The 26,783-nt window shown below is 38.0% G+C and overlaps 1 protein-coding gene across 3 annotated transcripts in view; it reads right to left on the bottom strand.

Annotated features, from left to right (window-relative positions):
• L3MBTL4 (L3MBTL histone methyl-lysine binding protein 4) overlaps positions 1 to 26,783 on the bottom strand; it is a 368,508-nt gene that overhangs the window by 96,042 nt on the left and 245,683 nt on the right. For 2 of the 3 annotated variants that reach the window (XM_047090320.1, XM_047090321.1), the window contains exons 13-14: positions 22,222 to 22,395; positions 10,285 to 10,355 (exon numbers count right to left, since the gene is read on the bottom strand). In XM_047090320.1, coding sequence (XP_046946276.1) covers positions 10,285 to 10,355; positions 22,222 to 22,395 — 245 coding nt within the window. The remainder of the gene's footprint in view (positions 1 to 10,284; positions 10,356 to 22,221; positions 22,396 to 26,783) is intronic. The other variant, XM_047090322.1, reaches the window with a different exon arrangement.

Raw genomic sequence — 26,783 nt, 5'->3', positions numbered from 1 at the left:
CTTTACCTAGGCTGAAAATGACAAAATATATTTTCACCAAATTTAAAGAGCATGTTAATGATAGTCTCTAACCTAATGAAGAAATTATGCAGTAAGCATGCAAATCATTGTTGGGGATCACAGGGCACTTCCAAACTCTGAGCAACCACTGTCTGTGGAACTGCAACTTGGGTTATTGCTGGTCTGGAGGATCATGCCACACAGACTAAGACAGAAGCTTGGACAGACAGAACACTAATTTTGAACATGAGCTTCAAAGAACCAACCTCCCCAACCAAAATCCAGAGCCTACATATATATCAATTTGCTATCAGGCTCCTTCTCTCACCGATACTCTATGTAGCATGCACCTGTGTAAGTAGAAACAACTTATTCAGTGGTGGTTAAAGATCTGTAGGTACATACAGGAACAACTACTTTTGTGATGTATTGCAAAACCGAGCCCTTCAGACAGACTTGCATTGTAATTCCATGAATTAAAAATTCCTGGGAAACTGACCCACAGAGGCTGTGCAGAGGCTTTTAATGGGTGTATAAAACTAGTGAGTTTTGTTAACTCTGAGTCACCTTCCGTAGAGAGCTAGGTGAACTAAAAAGATGTCTAAGATCTGAATCTTTTAAACCCATCTGGAAGGTCCACAGGTTGTGGCTTTCTGGTACACTGCTTAAATCTCTGTTTTCATTCCTGGTTCTCTAGTTGTGGTTTTCCTTCTTCCTGTTAGGGTGATGATCTTTATCTCCTTGCTCTTGTCTTCCTCATTTTCTCCAGACTTTGACTTCTAATGATATTTCAGCACTGGCTTTCTTCCAGTAGGTTTAGATTTCTCTGGAATGTGGTGGCCTTCAGCTCTAGGTATGAAGGGAGTCTTGGACACACACATAGTATCAGTGATGGTAGAGCTTTTATTTTTATGTATTTTTTTAAGTTTATTTATTTACTTTGAGAGACACTGTGTGTGAATAAGTGGGGGAGGGGCAGAGAGAGAGGAAGAGAGAATCCCAAGTCCCAACATGGGGTTCAATCTCACAAACCATGAGATCATGACCTGAGGTGAAATCAAGAGTCAGAAGCTTAACGGACTGAGCCACCCAAGGCCCTGTCAGAGCTTTTAAGTTTCAAATATGTGACAGAACTTCCTATATGAAGACTGTATTCAAATTAATATGAAAATAAGATGGGTTATTTTTTAAATGGTATTGAAATAATTCAGAAAAACAACAAGCTGGTATATTACATTAATCCTTACATAAAAATAAGTTCCATATAGCATACAGATTTGCATGTTAAAAAGACAAGGCCACAGCTTTTTCTTGTCATACATAGTTGTATGACCTTAATTTGGAATAAGAATGAGATGAAGACTAGAAACCACGATAGAAAAAAAATGATAAATCAGACTGCATGAAAATTCATTTTTAGTTAAAAAATGAAAAAGTATACAAGGTGGGAGCACAAGATGGGAGTATATACAAAAATTATTAGTAAGGTCTATAACAGACAATGAATAATTGGTATCCATAATACATTAAGCTAGCTTCAAATCTGCAATAATGGCATAAGCAAGAATAAAATGCACAAAGGACAGGAACAAGCAACAGTCATTACTTGCAAGGGCAGAATGAAGTAATTACTCTTATATGTTATTAGGAGAGTATATGGCTACAGACACTTTAAAGGTAGGCTGACAGGAACACTTATAATTTATAATTGCACACTTTTGATCAAACAATTTCACTTTCAGATATTAATCCTATAAAAACATTCCTGAAAATGCCCACATATAACTGTATGAGTATTTACCGTGTCTTTATTTTAAACGTAAAAGCTGAAAAGAATAAAAATGTGCATGAATGAGCATTTAATTAAATAAATGATGGTAGAATCACCCAGTGAGATTTTGTGGCTATTAAGTAAGAATATGGCAGGAATCCCACTCCCAGTTATGATGGAGTAGCTGTAGTAGATCAACTCTCCTAGGAAGGACAATAAGAAAAGCAGGCCCACAGATGATTCAGATTGGTATGAGAAGGCACAGAATTAATAATTGTTACTAAGGTGTTTAAGAAATTAGATGGCAAAACAGAATTTTATTCAAGAATTATAATCCATGTAAAAATTATAATGTAAAAATTCCAGAACTGAAAAATGCAAAGAATTAACTAAAAATTCATTGGATGGAGAGCTGTTTGGAGACTACTGAAGAAAGAGAGAATTAGTGATCTTGAAGAAAGGCTAGTAGAAAAAGTTCAAACTGAAGCATATAGTTCAAAAAGGAAGGAAGATATAGAAAACAGATTATAAGACATATAGACAAGTAATGGTATAATATATTTATAGATGGAGTCTCAGAAGAAGAGAAAGGAGAGAATGGAGCATAAGCAATATTTGAAGAGATAATGCTTAAGAAAAAACTCAAAGTAATGAAAGCCATATACTCACAGACTAAAGAAGCACTATGAATCCCTCAAAGACAGAGAGAATTACATCTGGGCATCATAATAAAACTTCTGAAAGTCAAAGACAACAACAACAAAAAACCCTACAAGCAGTCAAAGATAAGATACACTCCAAACACATACTCTCTTGAAAGGAGACACAATAAAACCTCAAATGACTTCTTGAGGAAAACCATGGAGGTCAGAAGACAATAGGTCACCATCTTTAAAACCTGAAAAAAAAATTAACTGCCAATCCAGAATTCTATAACCAGTAAAACTATTCTTCAAAAATTAAGGCAAAAAAAAGGCATTTATGGACAAAGAAAACACATAGCTAGGAGACTCTAAAAGAAATAGAATAAGGAGTCTTTCAGATAGAGGGGAAATGATCCTGTAAAAAGACTGATATTATACTTGCTATGATATCTACTAAAAGAACATTAAAAATGCACAACCAAAAAGCCAATATAGAGAAAATGGTATAATAAATTCTTGGTTAATAAAAAATATAGCAAGAAATAAAAAAATAAAAAACTATTAAGAAAAATAGAAAATAATTATTGAAATGATAGCTATGGTAATAACATTACATACAAATATACTAAATATTTCAATTAAAAGACTATTACAATCATATAGATATCAAAGTAAATATCACATGCCACTTACCAGAGACATACTGATATATAAACACCTAGATGAAGATATAAAAGGATGGAAAGACTAACACTAACTATCCAAACACTAACCAGAAAAAACTGATGTGCTAACATTAATACCAGACAGAGTAGACTTTAGGGAATGAAGTACTAGGAGAAATACAGATATATTTCAAATGATGAAAGGGGAAATTTATTAAGAATATATAATAATTCTAAGTTTACATGAACCTAATAGTATAGTCTATACATATATATATATATATATATATATATATATATATATAGTAAAAGGAGAAACCATTAATTCCATAATCATAGGAGAGGGATTTAACATTTCTCTCAGGAACCAACAGAACAAGCAGTAAACTCTTGTTAACAAGTAGTTAACTCTTCAGTAAAAATAAAGATTTAATAACATGATTAACAAACTCATTTTTCAGAATATGTTCTCTGACCACGGTAGAAAAAAGCTAGAAATAAATCAATAAAAGATAAAATCTCCATCTATCTGAATATGAAGCATTATACATCAACTCATAGGCAAAATAATCCAAAGTGTAAATAAGAAAATAGTTTGAATTAAATGACTATGAAATTTAACAAATCAAAAATTGTTTAATGCGGGAAAGTGATACTTAGATTAATACTAACAGCTCTAAGCACATTAATACACATACATTAATAATAAATGATCTAGGCAATCATCTAAGGAAGTCAGAAAAACAATAATAATAAACCACAAGAAACGTGGAAGCAGAAAGGCTAAACTATAATAGCAGACATTAATAAAAGAGAAAACAAAGCACAGTAGAAAAAAAAACTGACATAGTCCCAAGTAAGAAATTTATAAAATCTAAAGTACTCAATCTACTAAGGAAATTGAATCTATAATTAAAATTATTGCCATTAAAAAAGTCCAGGCTCAGACAGCTTTTCTGGTGAAGTTATCTAACCAGTTAAGAAAGAAATGTCATGGGGGGCCTGGGTGGCTCAGTCCGTTAAGAAAGAAATGTCACTACTTTTATATAAAGTCTTTGTGGGAATGGAAGAAGAGAACATACTTGCCAATTCATTTTATGAGGTCATCATACTCTTAATACCAAACATAATGAGGTCATTACAACTTATTTTATGAACATATTTGAAAAAGTCCTTTATAAAATATAAGAAATTCTCACTTGGCATGGTAGTTGAACTATAAAAATGACTGTGTAAGCTGAAAGTGAGCTAAATATAAGGCAAGCTTAATAACCAATGGAAGACTGATTTCTCCATGACCTTTACAAGTTTTGATCAAAGTATTAAAAATCTTTTATTGTCAATTATAATTGTATAGGGAAATTTAAAAAATAGTACTGGTAATATTTTTTAGTACATTGTGATTTAAAACATTAAAAACATTGAGCTCAAATGTTTTATTTCTTTGTAAAAATTTATCAAGAGTTGAACAATGTTGGCTTTCCTCTTGTCTTATATCTACGATACAGAGCAAGCATCTTTTCTCTGCTTTGGTAAACTGTCATACTATTTCCAAGTTTGGATCAGCTTCCAACGTTTTGTCTTTCACATCTCCAAGGGATTTTGTGTGTGTGTGTGCCAGTGTCACTTCCTGTGGGACATATTCACCTAGTTTGTCCCTGCCATCTTCTCATTTATGTCAGAGAGTTTGTTTTCATTGACTTCCTCTGGCAGTGCAGCTAGAGTCTCTCAAAATGGAAGCATTGCCAGCATCTCCATGGTTGGCTATTTTTTCTATAAATCTGTTTACATTTGATTAGAATTTCACTTCCAATGTTATCACTTTGTTTTTTTACTGTACTTTCTTATGTGTTGGCCAGTACTCTTTGGAGTCTCTACTTTTGTAACATATCACATGTGTTTATCGCTGGGAGCAAGGAAGCAACACAACTAACTACATGCTTTGCTCTCAGTGTGTGAACTAACAGATGTGCTCAGAATAAACATCGAAAGACTTTGAAAGAAGAGACATTATCAGTCACTGATCATTATGCAGATCTGTTAGTTAGGTAGTGATCTGTGGACTACAGGGCTAGCACCATGTGCAATGACCCACAGTTAACGCACTGTGGTAACTGAAATCTGAATTGTGTTTTTAGGGGATTGGAGTTATTCACTTAAACCATGATAACTGAAATTCATTGCTTATTCTGCAAAATAAGGTCTACCTGTATTGGCAAAGAAATATTGGTTCTATGTTTTGATCTGAGTGCTGGTACATAAATATTCATTGATTGAAGTTCATTGAGTAATACTTATGTAGTTTAATACTTTTCCAAGTATATGATTAACTTCAATAAGAAATTTCCTGAGGAATCATTATAACTCACCATATTAAGAAGAATAAAGAGAAAAATCATGTGATCATCCAAATAGATGCAGAAAAAGCATTTGATAAAATTCAATACCTATTCATAAAAATAAAAGCACAAACTAAAAAAAGGAGGCAATTTTCTCAACTTATTAAAGGGCACAAAACTACAGCAAACATTGTACTTTATAGTATACTTCTGAATGCTTTCCTCTTGAGGCTGGGAATGAAACAAAGATGCCTTGCTATCATGAATCTACTCCACATTATACTGGAGGTCCTGGCTCTGAGAAACTGTCTAACATTATTGAAAACTATCAAAAAATGCCTAATTAAATGGAAGGATATACCATACTCATGAATTATAGAATGCCAATTCACTGGAAATTGATCTATAGATTCACTGCAACTCCAGTCAAAATCAGAATATGTTGTTTGGCTTGTGTCTGTGTGTGTGTGTGTGTGTGTGTGTGTGTACAAAGACAAGCTCTTCAGATATGTAGAAGAACAAGAATAGCCAGGCAATCTCAAAGAAAAAGAATAAAATTGTAGAAGTGGCATTTTTAGCTATCAAGATCTATTATATAGATTTAAAAAGTTATAATAATTAAACTAGTATGGTATTGGCATGAGAATAGACAAGCCAATGGAACAGAACACAGTTCAGAAACAGACCCATACATACATGGTCACCTGATTTATGAAGGGCAATACGGGAAAGGAAGGTCTTTTTACTAAATGGTGCTGGGTCAACCGAATATTCATGTAGAAAGTGAATACTGGCTCCCATGTGATGCCATGTATAAAAAAAATCAGCTCCAGGTACATTTTTAGATGTAAATACAGATTTGTAATCTGAAAGGTAAAACAATAAAGAATCTAGAATTAAAAAAAACAGCAGAATATCATTATGAATACGTAATAGGCAAAATTCTTTGAACAGGACACTAGAAGTGCTAACCAAAATGGAAAGGATTAATGGACTCTATTACATTTCGGAACTTCTATTTATCACAAGGTGCCATTAGGAGAGCAAAATGGCAAATCACAGACTGGAGAAGACATTTGCAATATATCTATCCAAGGATGGACTTATTTGCAGACCTAAAGAATTCCTATATATTAATAAGAAAAAGGCAATCTAAAAGACAAATGGGAAAGATATTTCAAAAAGAGGATATTCAAATAGCCAATAAACATGAGAAAGTGTTCAAGTTCATCAGGCCTCAGGGAAATGAAAAGTTAAAAGCATAATTAAACACTACTGCACACCCAAATAAATGGCTAAAATTAGAGACAGAGAAGTACTAACTTCTGGCAAGGACGTGGAGAACCTGCAATTTCTAAACTGTGCTGGGAGAATGCGCTGGTACAACCCTTTGCAAAACTATTCGACACTGGCTCCTAAACGCAAACCCATTCAATTACCCGAAACTTCACTCTTTTTTATGTACGCTACAGAAACACATGCACATATCCACCAGATCACATACGAGAATGTTCCGAGAAGCACCATTGCTGAGAGGGCAAAACTGAAAGCAACCAACATTAACATGGACAGATGAATTGTGGCATCTTCATAAAACTGAATAATATCCAGTATAGAGAAGAAGCAAACAGGCAAACATGATTTGAATGGATCTCACAAACAGAATGTTAGCAAAAAGAGCCAGACAGACAAAAAAGAATGCATACTCTGTGATTTCAACTATACAGTGATCAAAACAGGGCCAAAGCAGCAACAGTGATAGAAATCAGAAGAGTGAGTCAGGACCCTGGCAGGAGGTGGTAATTGGACATCAAGAGGTGGGCTTCCATTCAGATTCTATTTCTTGACCCAAATGGTGATTGAATGAGTGTAATTTCTTGTACTTGTCTAAAATTATTACTTAAAAAATAAACAAAAAGAAGAACTTAGCAGGTGTACATGCACTGATTTAGAAAGGTAGCCATGATATGTTAGCAACTGGGGGGGAAAAAAAGTCAGTCATTGTTCACCGAAGATGATTCTGTATTGGTAACAGTGAGAAGGTGAATTATTATATCCAAAATAAATATGTGAGGGATTTATTAACGATTAGCTTTCTTCATGCCTATCTCTTGTATTTTTTGCTTTACGAAATTTTTGGATTTTTTTTTAAGTAAGCATTACTTACACATTTGAGACCAAAAATAGTAAATAGTTAAAATAAAACCTTTATAGCTGAACATTCCACAACAACAAAGATGTCCCCTGGAGTAGTGCAGCGTGGTGGCCCTGACAATGACATGCGTCTATGGTACCCAGTAGCTGAGTTTCAACAGCTCTGGTTCTGGGGCTCTCTCAACTGGCACAAGGGCAGATCACTTAGGTGAGCGGGTCCTTTAAACTTAATGGAAATGTGCTTTGAGTAGCTTCACTCAATTTGTGTTCAAAGGAGCCCATTTTGTGCGGTTCTCTGTGGAACATTCACGAGCAAAGGTAAAAACCTAAAAGACCACCACACAGAGGCCCAACTCAATTCCAGAGAAGGGGTGTGGTGCAGCAGATACGGCAACAGTATTTTCATGCATTATTTTACTTAACAAAAGGCAGAAAAGAGAACTACCATTTGACACGTCTTAGGTGTAACACCCAATAAGCTTACCTGTACACCTGTAGAGTAGTAAGACAAACTCTAACTTCTGTCAATTTTACTATCAGACATGCTTTTAGATCATCATGTTTTCCTCAACAAATTTATATAACTAATTAAAATGTTCTATCATCCAATTTTACTTTTACACATTATCATGGTAAAGGAAAGAATGTTGTATCTCTAAGCAGTATCCTCGAAAATTATGGTGAGATTTTTTTATTTTATCTGCCAAGAATATCTATTGTGAATAAAATGATTTAGAAAACAAAGATGTTTCCAAGTAAAAATTAAAAACCTGCCCAAGATATGAAAAACACAAGTTGGATGTACACATGTACACACAATCTTTAAATATCAAAAGTATACTATTTCCCCTCATAGGAGAAATGGAGAACAAATTTTAACTCACTTTCCTTTAAAAAAAAAATACTCCTGATGAATTAAGGGGTTTATTCAGATCTATACTCAGAACAACAACAAAATAACCCAAAAGAACTTGGAATTTATGCTGAGACTTACAGGCTGAAGAAAATTAAAAGGAAAATATTAAATGATCATTTAATGTCACGGCCACACCCTGAACTCTCCCTTTCCTCCCTCCAATGACTTTCATTCAGAGCAACTTCCTCCTTTTTCTTTATAAAGTAACGTTCCTTTCCTTTTTTTCCTCCAGATTTGCTTGTGGTTTTGCCACAGATCGCTTGTCCCTAATTGCAATTCTTTGCTTTTCCCAAATAAACTCATTTTGCTGGTAAAATAACTGGCTGTTTTATTTTTAAGGTCGACTAAACCTTTTAAAAGTGATGCAGAAAAGAATAAGTACATACTGAACAAGTTAGAAGAGATTTCATCCTTCACATTATGCAAATGCATTTTGCTAGTGATATTTTCTATTTTTATAAGGATGATCCTCATTACTACTTTTACTATGTGAATTACAAAATTGCCTGTGTATCTGTTTTAACAGGAACATATACATAATTACTCTGTGGAGATATTTTCAAAAGTGTCAAAATATGAATTAAAACACTGACACTTTTTTAGAGCTCTTTATACGGTTCCAAAACACATGTTGTTTACAGAATGGAGGCATGGTAAAGTGGATTAGAACATTTGTATGGAGCAGTTTCTAAATGCTCAGACCTGATTATATTACACAGAAATTCTCTGGTTAGGGAGAAATGTGTGGATGCACAAAGAAACCAAAGTAACTCAACTGCCCTCATTTTCTGAGGAAAAGATTCTTCCTCCCTCTTCGGCTGAGATGAAATCAAGAGTCATTATTCCAACCACAGCTGAGTGTGGTCCCTGCCTGAAGTGAATAGGTTAGCTTTGCTCACAGATGTCATAACTCTTTTGTTCAATGGCTGCCAAGTACAGCTTTTTTTTTCCTCTTAAGAAAAGTCTAATGGGTAACTGTAGTGGAGATGAGCACAGTGCTACCAAATTGTGCTAATCCGTTCCACTTTGGGCCAAGTCAGCAGAAAACTCACTAATTTTCTTTTCCACTGGAAGAGGAACAGATTTCCTACGGTGTTCTGGGAGATACAAACATACAGAAGAACTACTATGGCTGAAGACATAAGAACGCTGATTACAAATTACCAATGTTTTCATCTGATGAGATAAAAACTATTGCACTAAATTAACATAACTAAGGGGAAACTCATTCCTTAGCTTACTACAATAGAACCTCAAAATTATAGGTGAAACTCTGTCTAGAGCAAACCTTAATCAGAAATAAAGAGAATTAAATGAAGACAGGCAGTTCTTTTTCCTACACTCTAATAATCCTTCAGCTTTTAATGGTTAAACTTTTCCCCCAATAACCTTCTTGCCTGTCTTAAATAGGAGGTACATTTCCCAGTCCCCCAACATATACAAATGCCATGAGATACTCTTGATTTCCCTCCCCCATGCCCTCTTGCAGGTGGCGAGTGACTCCACCACAGAGACCTTTACTTTGATAGGTTCTGATTTGTCCCATCAGGAGTGAGGACCACAGAAATCACAGTCTAGCCCTTTCACTTTAAAAATGAGGGAATCAAGGTCAGGCTGTAGAAGTAGTGGAACCTACTTGTCCGAAGGGTTGGGACTAGAACACAAATCTTCCTCCCCTCTTCAAGTTCGTTCCACTGTTCTCTACTGGAGTGATAAAACCAACCCAGCAAACAAATAAGACATATTTCACACAAAAAAGCATAGTCTGTGTTTTTGCTAGTATTTTCATTTTTACCTCTGAAGAGATTATCCAAGTCAATATCTTCTTTTCCTTTGATTTTCAAACACTTTGCCTGCTGTACAAGTCTGGGCAGAGAACAGAAATAAAATCTAGATTCATTATCCTGTGAGGTAGGAATAAATCATGACAGCAGCACAAATTTAAACAGAAACCACCGAGTAAACAGTAGTGAATTAGCAGGTATCTTGCTGCACACAACCTTGTTAGAATTCTTCTTCCATATAAGATTTTAAAAATATACTTTCCGTCGGAAACCAACTTTGAAGCCTGTGACTTGAAAGCTCTCCCCTCTGCAACCCCCATTCATTCTGTTACAGTAAAAAGTTTCCAAAACTCTCTGGAGAATAATCTCTTCAGACTCTGAGGAGGAGCTAGCAGTGATGGTAGGGGACAGTGTGCTAATAGGTGGGTAAATAATAATTGCTACTTATGATTTTAGCTCTTATTTTGATCAGAAGATTATAGACATTGTACTAAAACAACTGTATAAAGTAATTTACGCAGTTGAATGTCAGTGAAATAATTAACTTTTAAAATGCTCTGGTATGCAGTAAGGACTAATTTTGTAACTTTTCCATCATACAACTTTATTAAAACTTGAAGCTCATGGTTTATAATGAACATGGAAGTTTCTAAAATGAAACTTTTTCCAGCATTGCTAATTACCTAGTAAATTACTTTTAAGTAGAGAGACCCTGAGATAGTTGATTAATTTATCTGCATATATTTATGATTTTAATGAAAATTATAATAGCTTGCTTTGCAAATGTATTTTCCTATTACCTGTATAGCAGCTCTCTCATTTTATCCTCACTGATAAGCTCCTGAGTATTTCTTCAATTTCTGTTTTACGTGAGGACACCGATTCAGTTCCCAAAACCTTACACAGAAACCTAAGCAACTTCTACATAACTCTAGGTAATTTTAGCCACATATCACTTAGATTATCCTTTTTACCACTGAGACCTTTTTTAAATCAAAAAATCAAGAAACTGAGAAAGAATTTCTTTTGAAATCCCATCTTTGGACCTTAAAAGGAGGTCTGGTGCCCTCAGTGTAGAAAATCTGGGTCCAGGCTCGAGGTTTGTGAGCCAGAGCTCATTTTTAAATCTACCGGTCTCAGCTTCCCAATGTGCAAAATGGAGACTGGGCTTGCCTTAAGGTGTTGGTTCTGAGCAATGAGTGAAATGATATATTACAAAATAGTCTACAAACTTTTAGGCAGCACAGACACGCATAAAAATGTGAGGAATATTTTCATTAATTCAATATGCTTAATTTTCATTACATTCTGGATATATACAGATCATCAGGATTTATTTAGATCCTTGTAAGAAAGAATATTAACAATAGAAAGAGGGCTTAAATTGAAGCAGCGAGCATCTGGTGGAGAAAGCTGGTCAATGTGGAATGCCAGGGGCACAACATGTGCACTAAATAGCATGGTGCAGTCATTTTGCAAAGAGTAAGATGGAAAAAAGAATAATTTTAGCTCTGTTTATATATTTTGGCAAATATTTGTTTGGGTATATTCCCCCAAACTTGACAAATTTGATGAAACTGAGCTGATTTTCAAGCCATCTTAAAGCATCCCTCTACAATAGATACTGATGAAGATCTTGATTCTAACTTAAAAATTTTGAAAAACAGAAGCTGGTATGCCTTATATAATTTTGATGGGGATTTTAAAAAGCAATTTAAAAATAAATCAAATAAATTTACTGAGTAGTTTAAAAAAAATTCCAGGAACTGCCATTTACCACCAATATATTTCAGTACAGTCTCGCTTTCAAAATTATTACATCACTGGGGAGATAACACCAAGCGAAACCCTGTAATCGGTTCAGGCTCAGTAACATTTCCTGAGGGAGATAGATGCCTTCTAAGGACTCCTCCACTCTTCACTTTGTTCACCCTCACGTCATTCGTGCAAACTCTGTAAGGTGGGGATAGGATTCCTGGTATAAATAAAGGGTCCAAGGCTCAGAGATCTTAAGCTACTTGCCCATCTGGGGCACACAGTGAGTCAATGGTGAAGCCAGAACACAAACTCAAGTCTGTAGACTCCATATCCAGGTTGGATTTGTACTCTGTACATCACTGTCCAATGTTTGCTGAGCATTTACAGAAGGCATCAAGGAGATGTCACAGACAAAGCAGAAGAAAGGGAGTATCAATCATGCTCCTGGCAGCTGGAGGGAAGATGGCCTGGCACTAGGCTAGTGGGGAGTTCTGCGGAGATTGCAGCTGGGTCGGGTCCTGACAGAAGGGAGATGTGCATGACCAACAGCCTTGTAAAATTCTAGAAAATTAGGGTGGGAGAAAAGCAGAAACTGCCGTAGACCGAGCATAAGCAAAATGGGAGGGAGGGTGTTTGCAGGACATGAAGAAACTAATCAACCTATTTGGCTAAAGCACCTGCCCTGTGCAAGGAGCACAAAGAACTAAAAGAACAAGCTAAAGCCAAGTTGTGGAGAGCCCTGCACACTGTTCTCAAGTGTCTGGACTTCACCTTGACGGCAGAGAGAAAAGCGATTAAAGGGCTGCATCTTAAAAGAATCTACTGCATACAGACAGTAGAAACGTTTGCAGATGATTAGGCCAGTAATATGCCAAAGAGTAATTGTTTGTATTTTAGCTAAAAAGTAGCACGATTAAAACCCCCAGGTATTACTATTTCACCGATAATTCTGCTTGAAGCCTAGCCTATACCTTTTATACAGCCTTCACAGTTCCAGGTGCTCCAAGCAATCTTCAAAATCTTTTGTTAGTGATACTGCTGTCGGAGCAGTAAATGCCAGGCTACCTGTCTGTCCGTGTATCCCTGTGCACTCTACAGAGGAGGGCACATGACTAAGAGGATTCCTGTTTCTGTTGGTGAGACCTGCCCCTGTTATCTGAAAGGCTCTGCTACCCACTGGTTTTCCATTTGCCTTGTCCTTAGGATTCTGCTACGTCCACTTGGAAAAAGGGACCGCATACTCTCTGACCCTCTTTCTATGCTTCGGCTACATTTAATAAGGCAAGTTAGTGGCTACTGTTTCTGGGTTCAGTAAATGCTAGGCCCTGAACTAGATGCCTAACATGAAGGTAGGTAATATTAATCACATGTGTTGAAAAACACAGAGAGGCTTAGTAGTTGGCCCAAAGTCACACAGTAAACAGAAGAGCCAAAGTGGAAAAATCAGAATTTGGATTTAAGTCAGGTTAGTCGTCTAAGTATAGTTAGATGCCTTCCAGAACAGGAGTTGCAAAAGACAGTCCAGGAGTCAAATCCTGCCCATTGTTTCTGTGAATGAAATTTTAGTAGAATACAGCCCTGCTCATTTGCTACTTACTGTCCACTGCTGCTTTCACACAACAGTGGTCAAGCTGAGAAACTGTAGCAGAGATCTTAAGGTTCCCAGAGCCTAACATATTTACTACTTGGCCCTTTAGAGAAAAAGTTTGCTGACTCCTGTTCTAGCAGTAAAGGAAAAGGCTCCTAAAGCCAAAAATATACATATAACATGTGATGGATTTACATTACTACTTTTCTCAAAATGGCCTTAATAACTGCAGTAGTTACAACTTAGAGTAGGGCTTGAAAGGCAAATATTGAGCTATGACTGCTTTTTATTTCTTAGACAAATTGCCCAAGTCCAACAAATATTTCTTTGAGCTTTTCCTAAATGCAGGTGTTGCATTCATCCGAAATGGTGTCTGCCACCAAGAGACTCATAATCTACCGGAGGATACATATGTGAGCAGTGCCAATTTCCACACAAAGCAGACTGAGGAAAGGGCTACACGAAGAGAGGAAGAAATTGCTTTGGGAATCACAAAGTAGGGTATTTCCTGCTTAAAATGTCAGTGAGATCAGAAAAAGCTTTCAGGAGACGAGTTTGCAGAGGGCTCAAACCAAGTTTTACTAAGGGAAGCGTCGAGAGAGACACCGCAAAGACATTGGCATGTGGAAAGCAGGCCGGGGAAGAAATCATAGTGGCTGTGGTGTGTGATGAGGTGAGATGTGCAGGCTGGGGACACATTATGAGGACTGCAAAGGCTTTCTACATATGTATTCTTATGTTTATGTGTGTGTACACATGTATGTATATGTTTGTATATGTGAATTTAGTTATAGTAAAGCAAAATAAATCAAGGACTCTGTAAGACTCTATAACCTAAGAAAGGATACATACTGTATGTTTAGTTTATAAGGAAAATGCAATTCAATTTTTAAAAGTACTGCATTATAAAGCATCAATAAATGATCTACATATGAAAATGTTTACTGCAGCACTATTTACAGAGGGAAAATACTGGAAACAACCTGAATACCTGTCAATAGGCGAATGAGCTACGGTACGTCCACACTATGGAATACGATCATTATTAAAAACAATGCACTGAATCCACTTAATATGGCAAATTTTCCATGACACATTAAGTAAATAAAGCATGTTTTAAGCTAGTATCTTTTATTGTCAAACTTTCTCTGAGCCAACAAACATGGTTTTACGCATAAAGGATAGGGCAAATTTGTTTTCCTTTGTAGGCAGACTTAGTTGCTTAAGCCTTTACAACTTTTCCACATAAAAATAAAAGTCTAAGACCAGGTTATTTTTCTTCTGGCCATAAATGCTGACTTATTTACAGGTGCCTTATTCAGACCACCATTATAAACTTGGGATAAAAATACATGTGTATTTTATAAAAGCTAAAGCTTTATTTATTTATTATATTTAATGTCAGAGTCCTTTAAAACTTCCCTTATGTGTTCATGTCAAGAATGCAGTCATGTTTCCCCAACATGATTATACCCTAATCTACCCAGAGTGATACAAGCCAACCTCAAAAGAAACATTAACACAAAATTACTGTACTGTTTTTTAAAAGAGTGAATATCTTTTATTCATATCTGAATACCTGAACATCCATATGTATATAAACACAGAAAAAGTGTAAAAGAGAACATGACTCTTCACACAAGGAGCCTCAGGGCACCCATCAGAGTTGAGAAGTGGGGAGTGAGAAATTTTTTTAAAAAACTTCTATGTTACCTGAATTACTGTAGTGGGAATTTTGTCATATTTTTATAAGTCTATAAGTTATGCTATCTGACAAGGAAAGGTCTGAGTATTATTAATTTTTTAATTTTTATTATTTTATTTTTACTTATCTATATTTTCTACTTATAATACATAAGCCTTGTTTTAGTTATGAGAAAAAATCACGTCAAGTGTCCCAACTTTACTATTTAAAATGAGTGGAAAATAATTATTTTAAAGCCAAATGAAGTATGTAGATGAGAAAAAATGCCTGCTGGTGCTTGGGCAACAAAGTCTTGTTTTTCTGGTGTGCAGGAACAGCAGTATTCCTTTATGCAAGGAACCGTGGACTTTTTATTAGCACACGCCGTTCTGCAGCATTTAATTACTAAGAGCCTGGGCCAAGGCAGGATTCCAGAAATCCAGAGATCCACAATAAATTATAAAATGCCTTGTAAGAACCAGCTCAGAGAAATAGTTTTAAAGATCTTTTTAAGGCATACATTGGGTATCTTGTAACATATCAGCAGAAGTGTCAATTTGTTTACAAAACACGAGACTATAACGAAAGTGCCAAAGGAAGCTAGGCAAGGGGGATCCAACGAGGGCCAAGTCCTTTCACCCCAGCACTGTTTCTGTCCACACCGCTAAGATGATCTTGACACGACTAACTTCATTTTCAATTTGCAAACTATTCCACAGAACTATCCCCCCCCACTTTGTTTTTCCTAATGGCACGGATCTGCTTGTGGTCTCTAGGACGTTAAGACAGGTAATCCTGGAGATACTTTGAGTGTTGCCCATTCACTCCTTTGTTACTTCTTCTGTGGCACTTAATCATAGTCTGTGATTTTCTCCTCATTTACGGTTTACTTTTGTCTTTCCTCATCCATCTCCTCTACCTGCAGGGACGGGGCAGTTTTGTTCACCCCCATGTCCTTAGCACCTGACACACCACTCAGCCAGCAGAGAAGCTCCACACGTATTTGCTGAATGAACAAATGTCGATGCAATGAGTGAATCAACATGCCTGCTGCCAAGTCCTCCTGCCTGAGTTCAAATCCTCGTCCTGCCACTTCACTAGCTTGGGTGATTTTCTTATCACCAAGTGAAAGCTTACTGAGGACAAGGATTTTAGTCTGTTTTGCATTAGATTTCAGAACAGTACTTTTCTAAGTATTTGTTAAATGGAAAAGAATGAATGAATGAATGAATGAATGAATGAATGAATGAATATGTTTGATTTCAGGACGTGGTTACAGTCAGGATCCCAATTCTTGTGGAGAAGGTGGTACGGAATAGTGAGCAGAGCAATGACTGGGAGAGAGCTCAAAGTTGCCATTCATGACACGGTCAATAAGGAAACTCAATTCTTTGGCTCTGATATCCTTCCATGCTCAAGAAGCAGGAGTAGGCAATATTTGAGTCCCTTCCCATTACACAGCCCCAGGATTGTCATACTTAGCTAGAGGTCCCTCAGAGTGCACCTGGAGGTGTTGAGAGGGAGGGAGCCTGTCTGGGTGGAGGTGCCTTTCTTGTCTAGCCACAACCTCTAGAGGGCCAACAGGACCCTGGTTGTCTTGATGGTTGATCACTGTTCACTTGATTAAGGGGTGTAATTAATTGAGTTCTGGATGCCAAGGAGTAGCTCAGACTAAATAAATAAAGTTCTAAATTTCCATTTTTGGTGCAAACATGTGCTGCATATACACAACTAGGACTGGTCCAGTTGCAAGACTTTAAAATCAATGATTTTTATAAAAATTGGAAAAGATATGGAACTATTATTTAAATAGTCTCTACTACATGCCAGGCCCAGTCATAACATCTATATCTACCTACATCTATACACCTAGATGCAAGATCTAAGCTTCACATATTATATTCATTTTACAGGTGAGGAAATGGAGACTCTAAGAGGCAAAGTAAGGTATATACCTGAACCCACAAACTTAGATTTACTAAGAACCTATAATGTGACTGGAATGAGGAAGCAACAAAAGCATAATGAAAACTGGTTCTTCCTCTTTAGCAGCCTCCAGTCCTTTCGAGAAAATAAGGCACGAGTACAAAGTAAGCATTAAAAAGGCACACACACAAGCTACTGAAGTGTGGTATGGAGCAAAGCACAAAGCAGGGCTAAGAACAAGGAGCGGGACTATTTCTTATTAGGTCCATATCCCTGGCCCTAGCAAGTGTCTGACACAGAGTGGCTGCTCCAAATCTATTTTATTTGTTGAGCGCCTACTGAGTGTCAGGCATTGTACTAGTTGTCAGAAATACAGAAATGTGTACAATGTGATCTCTAACCTCAAGAAGCTCATATGGGCTGGAACTGCTATAGAATGCTTTAAGACAAAAAATGAGCCTTTGTGAAGGGAGAAGATATCGGCGGAAGAAGACAAGGTAGGAAGAAGGAGAACAAAGGCACCACCAGCCCAGTAATTAAAGCAATATTGTGGATGATGAAGGGGAGGGAGTGGGACACTGAGTTGACTGTATCTCCCACAGCAGGGAATTTATGTGGGAAGTCGTGAGAGAAGACACTGATGGATTAAGGAAAACCCTTGTAATAACCTGGAAGGTTAATACCGGAAGCAACCAACTAACACTGTTTTAATTCTGAGAACGGACCCCACAGAAAGTATTTATGGTGCAGCTAATGCGAGTAGTGGAAATAAACTAGTTGCTTGTGGCAGAACAATTTATTACAAGAAACATTAAGGAACTATTCCACTACGTTCCATTCTCTCTGATTACCATAGCTTTCCACAGCCATTTGTATTATCAATATAGGCCTTAGGGAAGTGTACAAAATTTATAATATGGAAGGCACTAGGACAAATAAAATGAGATTTATTAGGCATTTTCTTAGATTTTCTTAATAGCAATGAGTGAACATGAATATGACTGGATATTAACAATGGTGGTTCTACCAATTGCATGAATTAGGATATATTAAGCACCGCTTTGGGGAGGCAAAAGAAAAAGTTATTAAAGAATACTCACGTGGGTGGGAAATGCCTGGAAAAAATGCCCCATTCGGGCCTAGGGAAGCCAGTTAAAAGATAATATGGGGGGAGAGAGCAGTTGCATTTCAAAGTAATTTCTTTATGATGACACTGTTTTAATGAGTATAATTGAATTCCCTTGCTGCAGAGTGAGGCCTTCAGTCTATTACAATGAAATGTATTCAAAATGGAAAATTTTGTATTACATGTAGTGTAAGTGAGAGTAAATGGTTTTGGGGAAACATAGTAAGAGTCCTCCCCTCCAATAGTTCTATTTTCACAAAATAAGAAATAAATACATCACAAGATGACCCTTAGGATCTTAGATACGGTAGAAAGTAGTCCATACATAAATTCAGCCAGGCCCTTCAAAACATTAAACCAACATTCCTTTGTAGTCTAACGTAGTTGAAACATGTCCAAGATTTGGAGTCAGGCAATTCTAGACCCAAATCCTAATTTTCCTACTAATTGTCTGTGTGGTCCTGCACGCTCTGCTTAACCTCTCTGACCCTGCAGGTGTCTTGCGTTATAAACTCAGAATAAGAATACTTATCACACATAAGGTTGTTGTGAGGATAAAATGAAATTAACACAATGATGTATATACACTGTTTAGCACAGTGCTTTGTGGCCCAAAGTAAGCATGTGACATGAATATTAGATAGTTATTATTACTAATACTTCTGGCGTCACTATTATTAGTTTACTGAAACAGGAATATGCTGGATCAAATCAGAACACCTATGTTTGGGTCCCAGATCAGTTACTTTTAAAGATCTCTAATTCCTCAACTGTAAGTGGCAATATTATAATGACAATAATATCTGTTTTGCCTAAATCACAAGACTATGGGAAGTTTCAAAGGTAATGTACGTGCAGACTATAAAACTGTCAAACAATTTAAAACTATTCTCTCTCCCCAAGAGTCCATACTTAAATGACAGAAACTCAAGTATAATGTCATTTGCCTGTACTTAATGCACCATGAATGTAATACGACTGACCCTATTAACACAAGGAAAAAAGAATATATGGTTTTTTAGTAATGGTGACCTATTGGGAGTCTGACTCTTTAAAGTTGTATTAACATGTAATATTACTGCTATGAACGTGAATGTTGTAAACCACTGGTAGCGTGTAATCCACTCAACTTTAAAACTTGACCCTCTATTCAGAAACTGTGAACATAATTAGATGATTGACTAATCATAACTGCCTCTACCAAGATTAATATGAAAACAAACATACTTTTAAAAAGTAATCACAAAACTGATAAGGAGTTAGGGAAAAGACAAAATTCCCTAAATTGCTGGGCAGTATCTAATCGATTCTGGAAGAATGTCGAGAGTTAATTTTACATTTTGCACTTGAATTGTCAGCAGTCTGGAGATTCTAAGGTGACAAGTGTTGCTGGTATAAGAAATTACAAAAGGCCTGTCCTGAGCTCAGTGATGGATGGATGGATAGATAGGTGGATGGATGGGTGGATGGGAGGCGTGTGGAAACTGTAACTCTAATTTTCAGTAATTTAACCCCCACGTCTATCTGGGACATGAGCCAAGTAAAAATCATTCTCCTCAACATGTAGAAGAAAAGAGATGGAATTTAAATATTCTCCTCCACTTGTATCTGACATCTTGTGGTTTTAAGAGCAAAGATTTCGGTTATGGAAAAGTCAGCTTCAGGAAACTACTACAAGTAAACTGTGAGGAGAGTTAAAATATATTTTTTTTCTGCTCATAATTGGCCTACATATGATTCCTTGATGATTTCCGTGATCTGTTTTTTTTTCCCCCCAGCCTGGAATTCTAGACCATGAACAGGATGTCACAGCGATGGGTGTAGAATCAAAGTGGGCATTAGGGCCAGTACCATACAAACATTGTCATGATGGCTGGTTAAAAAAACGGGGGTGGGTACAGGGGTTGGAGTGCAATGTGGGCGCTGGTCTTGAGACTGGAAAATAAAAGAAGGCTTAAGAATTCAAGATGTGCACGACTCCCCTCCCCTCTCCCAGCTACTTCTACAGTGCTTGGCATCCGTGAATAGGATTCGACAGGATAGGATCATGTGTGATTTTTCTGCTTGGTTATCAACTGGCATTCTCTACTTCTTTCTACTGTAGTAATTACGCTTATCTGATGTATTTCAGCGCAAATCCTCTTCAAAATGGTAAAGCATATAATAATATATTGAAAAGAGTAAGTGCCTACGAGGAGTTCAAGATAGGGGACGCCATAAGTCCGTGTTTGCTAAAAAAGAAAGGCTTAGTTAGCCTTAAAGAATGGGGCAGTTCTAATAGCTTTTTTAAAGCATTTCAAAGATCTGTTTTGTCTCTCCAACTCTTGACATGGAGGATGAATGTCTAAAATGTTTACAAGAGAAACTGAGTTTTTATTTGGAAAAAAAAAAGATAACAGAACAAAAAGAGTACGAGCAAACGGATGTACTGGTCTCTATAATTCTGGGTGGGATAAATAAACACCGTTCCTTGGAAAACAGTTTTAAGAAAAGGAAGGGAAAAAATTCTCCCTCAACTAGGAAATAGAAAGGATGCTTGAGCTTTCAAACCACTTACAGTTGTAAACAGTGTGGGTGGGAAAAAGCAGTAAAGAACAACTAGACCCTGTGAAGTTTCAACAAGAGAAGTGGGTGTATAACAAATAACACAAATGCAAGATACAGCTACAAAAATAGAGAGGCATGAGTATCCATAGGAAAGAAATTGTACATTAAAGGAGAGCTAATCTGCACGGTGGTGTGCAGAGAGAGTAAAACCAAAATCAGCTATTGGACAAGAATGAAAGGTCACCCAAATACCCTATACCAACATTTGCCTGAAAAAGAACAAAACCCACACTTTGCACCAAACTCTCCCAACGGATGGGTCTCCCCTTGGGAGTGAAGGAGCAGCCTTGCTGGGACCCATGGCATAAATGGGCAGAAAGTTGTTGCAGTGGAAACGCAGGCACACATGCTGAAAGGCACGAACCTCTTCCTTTCTCACGTGCTGAATGAAAAGAGCAAAGCTCTGGAGGTTTCAGAGAAACAGCAGCCCCTCAAGTAGCCACTCCTTCAAACCTCAAGGAAGGAGGGTCTACTGTCTTTCAAGGGCTTGAAGGGGAGTGCCTTCTGTCTGAAGCAGAGTCTGAAAAACACCCACTTCTCACTGCTCTGACAGGCGTTTCTTGGCTCCACCTGTCTGATCTCCCATTACTTACTGAGTGTCGGATTTTTCTGTTTACAATTCCTGACTTGGAGAAAGGGAGCTCTTTTTTAAAAAAAAATTGTTAGATTATTAACACATTTAGGTTAAAACATACCAAATAAGGTTGTGTTTGCAGCCCCTTAGAAAATGATAGCATGTAAATGAAAATCAAAAATTGATGCTTACTTAAAACAGAAGTTCACACTTAAGAACAAAAGGACAGAGCGTGATCAAGGAGTCAAAATGGAAACTGTTCCGAGAGAGAAGAAATCCTGCGTGAGGTGCATCTGGATTAACGATGACAAGACAGATCCCAGGTAGGAGACGCAGTCCTGGTGGGACTGCAAATACTCGGCCATGACTCTGACACCATACCAAAGAGTAAAGAAGTTCAAGATAAAGGGGACTCTTACGGAATTTTATAGATGAGATGTGCTTTCTTATCCCTCACATGTGTATTTAGAAAGGGGTAAGTTCAAATTTTTGTGAGCGAAGAAATAAAAAATGTGTTTTAAATGAACATCAAGCCTTAGATGAATTCTAGGAGCCAGTGAACATAATCATACCCAAAACCGAACATAACCGCTTCAAGGAAACATAAGAAACTAGTACAGTTAAAATATTTGCTCTTATTCTGCATGCTTTACTTTCTGATTTACATTTTCAAAAAGTTCCTTACCTGGGCTGACTGTTCACCTTCTCGTGTTTTCCGTTGAAGTTCAAACTGCAGAGGTTCTTTGATCTTGAATGTGAAGAGTCAGAGTCCAAATTTGCCTGTGTCTGTTCTCGCAGACGGTCATGAAGAGTTGACTCCTTTTTCAAGTTCATGTCGGAATACGGGCAGCCAAAAGCACTGGTTTGTATAAAAGTGAGAGCACAGTCGTCAGTTTATAGTGATACATCAGGAATCCACTGTCAAGGGAACAGACTTACACCCAAACTTTAAGACCTGAATACAGACATTCTCCTCTCACTGAATACACCCTAATGTTTCTTTTCAGATCGCCCTTTGAGGAAATCTCAGGTGCCAGATCACAGACACTGGTCCGCAGAGTATCATAGGTAGAGTCATTAGCACACACAGTTTTACAATTTTGGAAACTTAAAAATCTAAGACTAACATAATAATGTGCTTCTGGTAGAGTGATGAAAATGTCATATAAACGCTTGATTGAAAGTTTTTATTTGCTTATATTTATGCCCTGATTTGACCACGTGCATCACAAAATACTATGGGTAACTATTTACCAGTATCAGAGAATTTTCTGTTCTTATTTCTTAACATTCATGTATCCAGAAATACTGTATTTCTGCTTAATCCTTCTGAAACCTGCTAGGAAGTGCCGTGTTTGAACGTGAAGAGACACCTCAGATGAAAACGGAGAGACCACAGTGAAGGCTGGATCCTGAATCTGAAATGTTGTTTGGAGCCTAACTAGCAAGGATCTGCCAGGACACAGGATCTGGTTCTTTCTATAGGCTGATCAGTAGTCTCTGTTAAATTTCTCTGCCCACATCCCTGTCTCTAAAGAAGCCCCAAAGCTCTGCCGCTGCTGAGGAATCAGAGAGCCACTGTCAGGGAAAGCACAGGTGTGACAGGAGGTCACCTGTGCACAACCCTGGGGAAGGTACTTCATGCTCAAGCTTCAGTTTCTCTCCAGTTAAATGGGAAAATCAGATCCAACCCTAAGGGTTGTTGGGACCATGAGAAATCTCACACTGACACACATGTACACACCCCATTATATGATAGTGGCTACTATTATCCCAGTGCTATCATCCTCTCCATGTAGGGAAGCACATAGTCAAATGCATCAATATCTAAGCAGTTGGGTCTTTTTTATGAGTTTACTTCCAATTTACCGTATATTTGCCGATATATGATGCATAATAAATTCTTTTATTATGAAAACATAAACGTTTTCTTTTGCTATTTTATTTTATTTTATTTTATTTTTTTTCAACGTTTATTTATTTTTGGGACAGAGAGAGACAGAGCATGAACGGGGGAGGGGCAGAGAGAGAGGGAGACACAGAATCGGAAACAGGCTCCAGGCTCCGAGCCATCAGCCCAGAGCCCGACGCGGGGCTCGAACTCACGGACCGCGAGATCGTGACCTGGCTGAAGTCGGACGCTTAACCGACTGCGCCACCCAGGCGCCCCTTTTTGCTATTTTAATGGCATGATAAAATCAGGGACCGATGCAGTTTTTCCTCTATTTTAAAATAGAGTGGAGTTTTCCAAGGAGAACGTACAAACAATCTAACCCCGGAAAGCCTTTAGTACCAACCTATACCTACAATTGATCTTCTGGACTTTGGGATGGCGTGGTTAGGATGACACCAGCCTGACCAAATAAGCCAGAGTGAATCTAAACTGGCAACAGGGATGATCATCAGCCTTTGCTGCAGACAGGAGGGTCCCCTTTACATCCATGTTCCGTAATGTGTAATACTTGGCATTGATTTATCAGTTTGTTTAGTTATTGATTCAATAATCCATTAACTGAACATCTGCTATAAATCTAGTGAAGATGTATACTAATAAATACAATTTATAATAAGACCAAAAAAGGTACCTCTGATGACTGTGTACTATAGGTCCATTAAAATTCAAGTTTTTTACATAGATTATTTCTAATATTTATTACTAAATACCCAAAGGTGGTATTGACATATTTATTTTACAGGTAAGAAAACAGTCGCACACAGGATAAGCAACTTTCCCTAATTGACTGGCACTTTCTTAGAAAGCCTCAAAATTGTTGACTTAATTATTAGCACCAATAAGATGGGCAGAAGGGGGACAAGGTTCTTAACATCATCAAAAGAAGAAACATGAGGGGCGCCTGGGTGGCGCAGTCAGTTAAGCGTCCGACTTCAGCTCAGGTCACGATCTCGCGGTCCGTGAGTTCGAGCCCCGCGTCGGCTCTGGGCTGATGGCTCAGAGCCTGGAGCCTGTTTCCGATTCTGTGTCTCCCTCTCTCTCTGCCCCTCCCCCGTTCATGCTCTGTCTCTCTCTGTCCCAAAAATAAATAAACGTTGAAAAAAAAAAAAAAAAAAAAAAGAAGAAACATGAGGGGCACCTGGGTGGCTCAGTCCGACTTCAGCTCAGGTCATGATCCCACGTTTCAAGAGTTCGAGCCCTGCATCCTGTACAGGGCTTGCTACTGTCAGCACAGAGCCCATAGCCCACTTCAGATCCTCTGCCGGCCTCCCTCTATGCCCCTCCCCTGCTTGTGCTCTCTCTCAAAAATAAAAATAAAACATTAAAAAAAAAGGAAGAAACTTGAGAGCACTGTGGTATAATTCTTGTGCAAAGAGAAACCAAGGCAGGTATTTACAGGGTAGAGCAGTATTGTTTGCTGCGTCTCATGTCTGGGGGAAATATGTCAGCGTGTGCCAGAGTCCCATGTGAGGACTGAAGATGTGAGTAAGTACTGTTTCTAATAACAACGCAGCAGGAGTTAATTTGTTTAAGCTACAGCATATGAGATCTAATGGGGAGTTTTGAAAGAACTTCCTGCAGAAAAAAGTTGAGGCTATCCTAAGGGAAACTGGGAAGTGTTTATTTCAAGTACAACTGAGTTTTCATTAAGATACTATTACTCTGAAGTTTTGCTATCCATCTAACCCATACACAATTTAAGACTTTTTTTTTTAGAGAGAGAGAGAGAGACAGAGAGCACAAGTGGGGAAAAGGGCAGAGGGAGGAAGAGAGAGAGAATCTTAAGCAGGCTCCATGCTAAGTGCAGAGCCCAACGCAGGGTTCAAACCCACAACCCTGGGATCATGACCTGAGCCCAAATCAAGAGTCAGACGCTCAACCGACTGAGCCATCAAGGTGCCCTTCAATTTGAGACTTTTAAATGATTCATTACAGTCATGAGTTTTCCTAATTCCACATCCTCACCCCAACATGTGCTGCGTGGCACTAACACTCTCTTCCCAAGGCTTATTTGTCCAGTTTGTCCAGCACTGTAGACGGCAGCCACAGACCTTCTTGCTCGGCATTTGCTTCAGTTTAGAGAAATTTTGTTTCCCTCAACCTTCACTCAGAAATCAGTCCCTCTAGTCATCTAATCACCTGCTTATTACTTCCCAATTCCATCCTAGCTCCTCTCTGTCTCTGCAGTAATGAGGGATGCAAAACGGAATGGGACGCACCGAGCGTCACAAGAATGGAGCGCCTCCCGATTCCACGAGGCAAGCCCTGTGAGAACACGTCTCCAGAGCACACAGATCAGAATGAAGTGTGAAGTGCAAAAGAATATATCAAATGACAGGAGCATATGTTGCATATTTTGGTGAAGAACTTGAAGGAAGATAACGATGGGAGACGAAAGCACAAAAGAAGCAAGGGATGAGGGGCTCTCAGATACAGTTGTCTGTACCCTTTTTAACCTGCGTTGTGCTGGGAACAAGTTTCTGGATTGCAACGCTGTGCTTACTTGTTTTTTTAAAATTCTTTTTAATGTTTTTATTTATCTTTGAGACAGAGAGAGACAGAGCATGAGCAGGGGAGGGGCAGAGGGAGAGGGAGACACGGAATCCGAAGCAGGCTCCAGGCTCTGAGCTGGCAGCACAGAGCCCGACGCAGGCCTCGAACTCACGGACCGTGAGATCATGACCTGAGCTGAAGTCAGACGATTAACCGACTGAGCCACCCAGGCGCCCCTGTGCTTACTTGTGTTCTCTGCAGAGAAATACTTATGTTAAAGAGAGGGCATCCCAAACTTTGGCCTGCCTTTCTGAAAATGCAGAACCTTACTCACGTGCATGTGCATGTGTGTGTATGTGTGTGTAACAGCATGCATGATTCCACATAAATCTATACCCATAGGAAAAAAAAAAAACCACTGAATTGGTTGTTCTAGGTGTGATAAAACTATTTAAAACTTATCTTTTTAAATGTTTATTTATTTTTGTGAGAGAGAGACAGAGTGCAAGCTGGGGAGGGGCAGAGAGAGGGGGGAACACAGAATCTGAAGCAGGCTCCAGGCTCTGAGCTGTCAGCACAGAGCCCGATGCAGGGCTCGAACTCATGAGCTGTGAGATCGTGACCTGAGCCAAAGTTGGGCGCTTAACCAACTAAGCCACAGGTGCCCCTAAAACTTACTTATGAGCTAGGTAAATATTGGGGAAAGGAGGTTCTGAGGACACAGTCTCTTTAGAAAATTGTTGACCTCAACGGAATGGGAAAAGATATTTGCAAATGACATATCGGACAAAGGGCTAGTA

Source organism: Lynx rufus, unplaced genomic scaffold (assembly GCF_022079265.1).
Source record: "Lynx rufus isolate CCGP_SWC_20201006 ecotype Redwood Valley unplaced genomic scaffold, mLynRuf1.p SCAF_29, whole genome shotgun sequence".
Taxonomy (NCBI): Eukaryota; Metazoa; Chordata; class Mammalia; order Carnivora; family Felidae; genus Lynx; species Lynx rufus.
The sequence above is the reverse complement of the archived record's forward strand: the minus strand, read 5'-3'. Positions and strand labels throughout refer to the sequence as shown.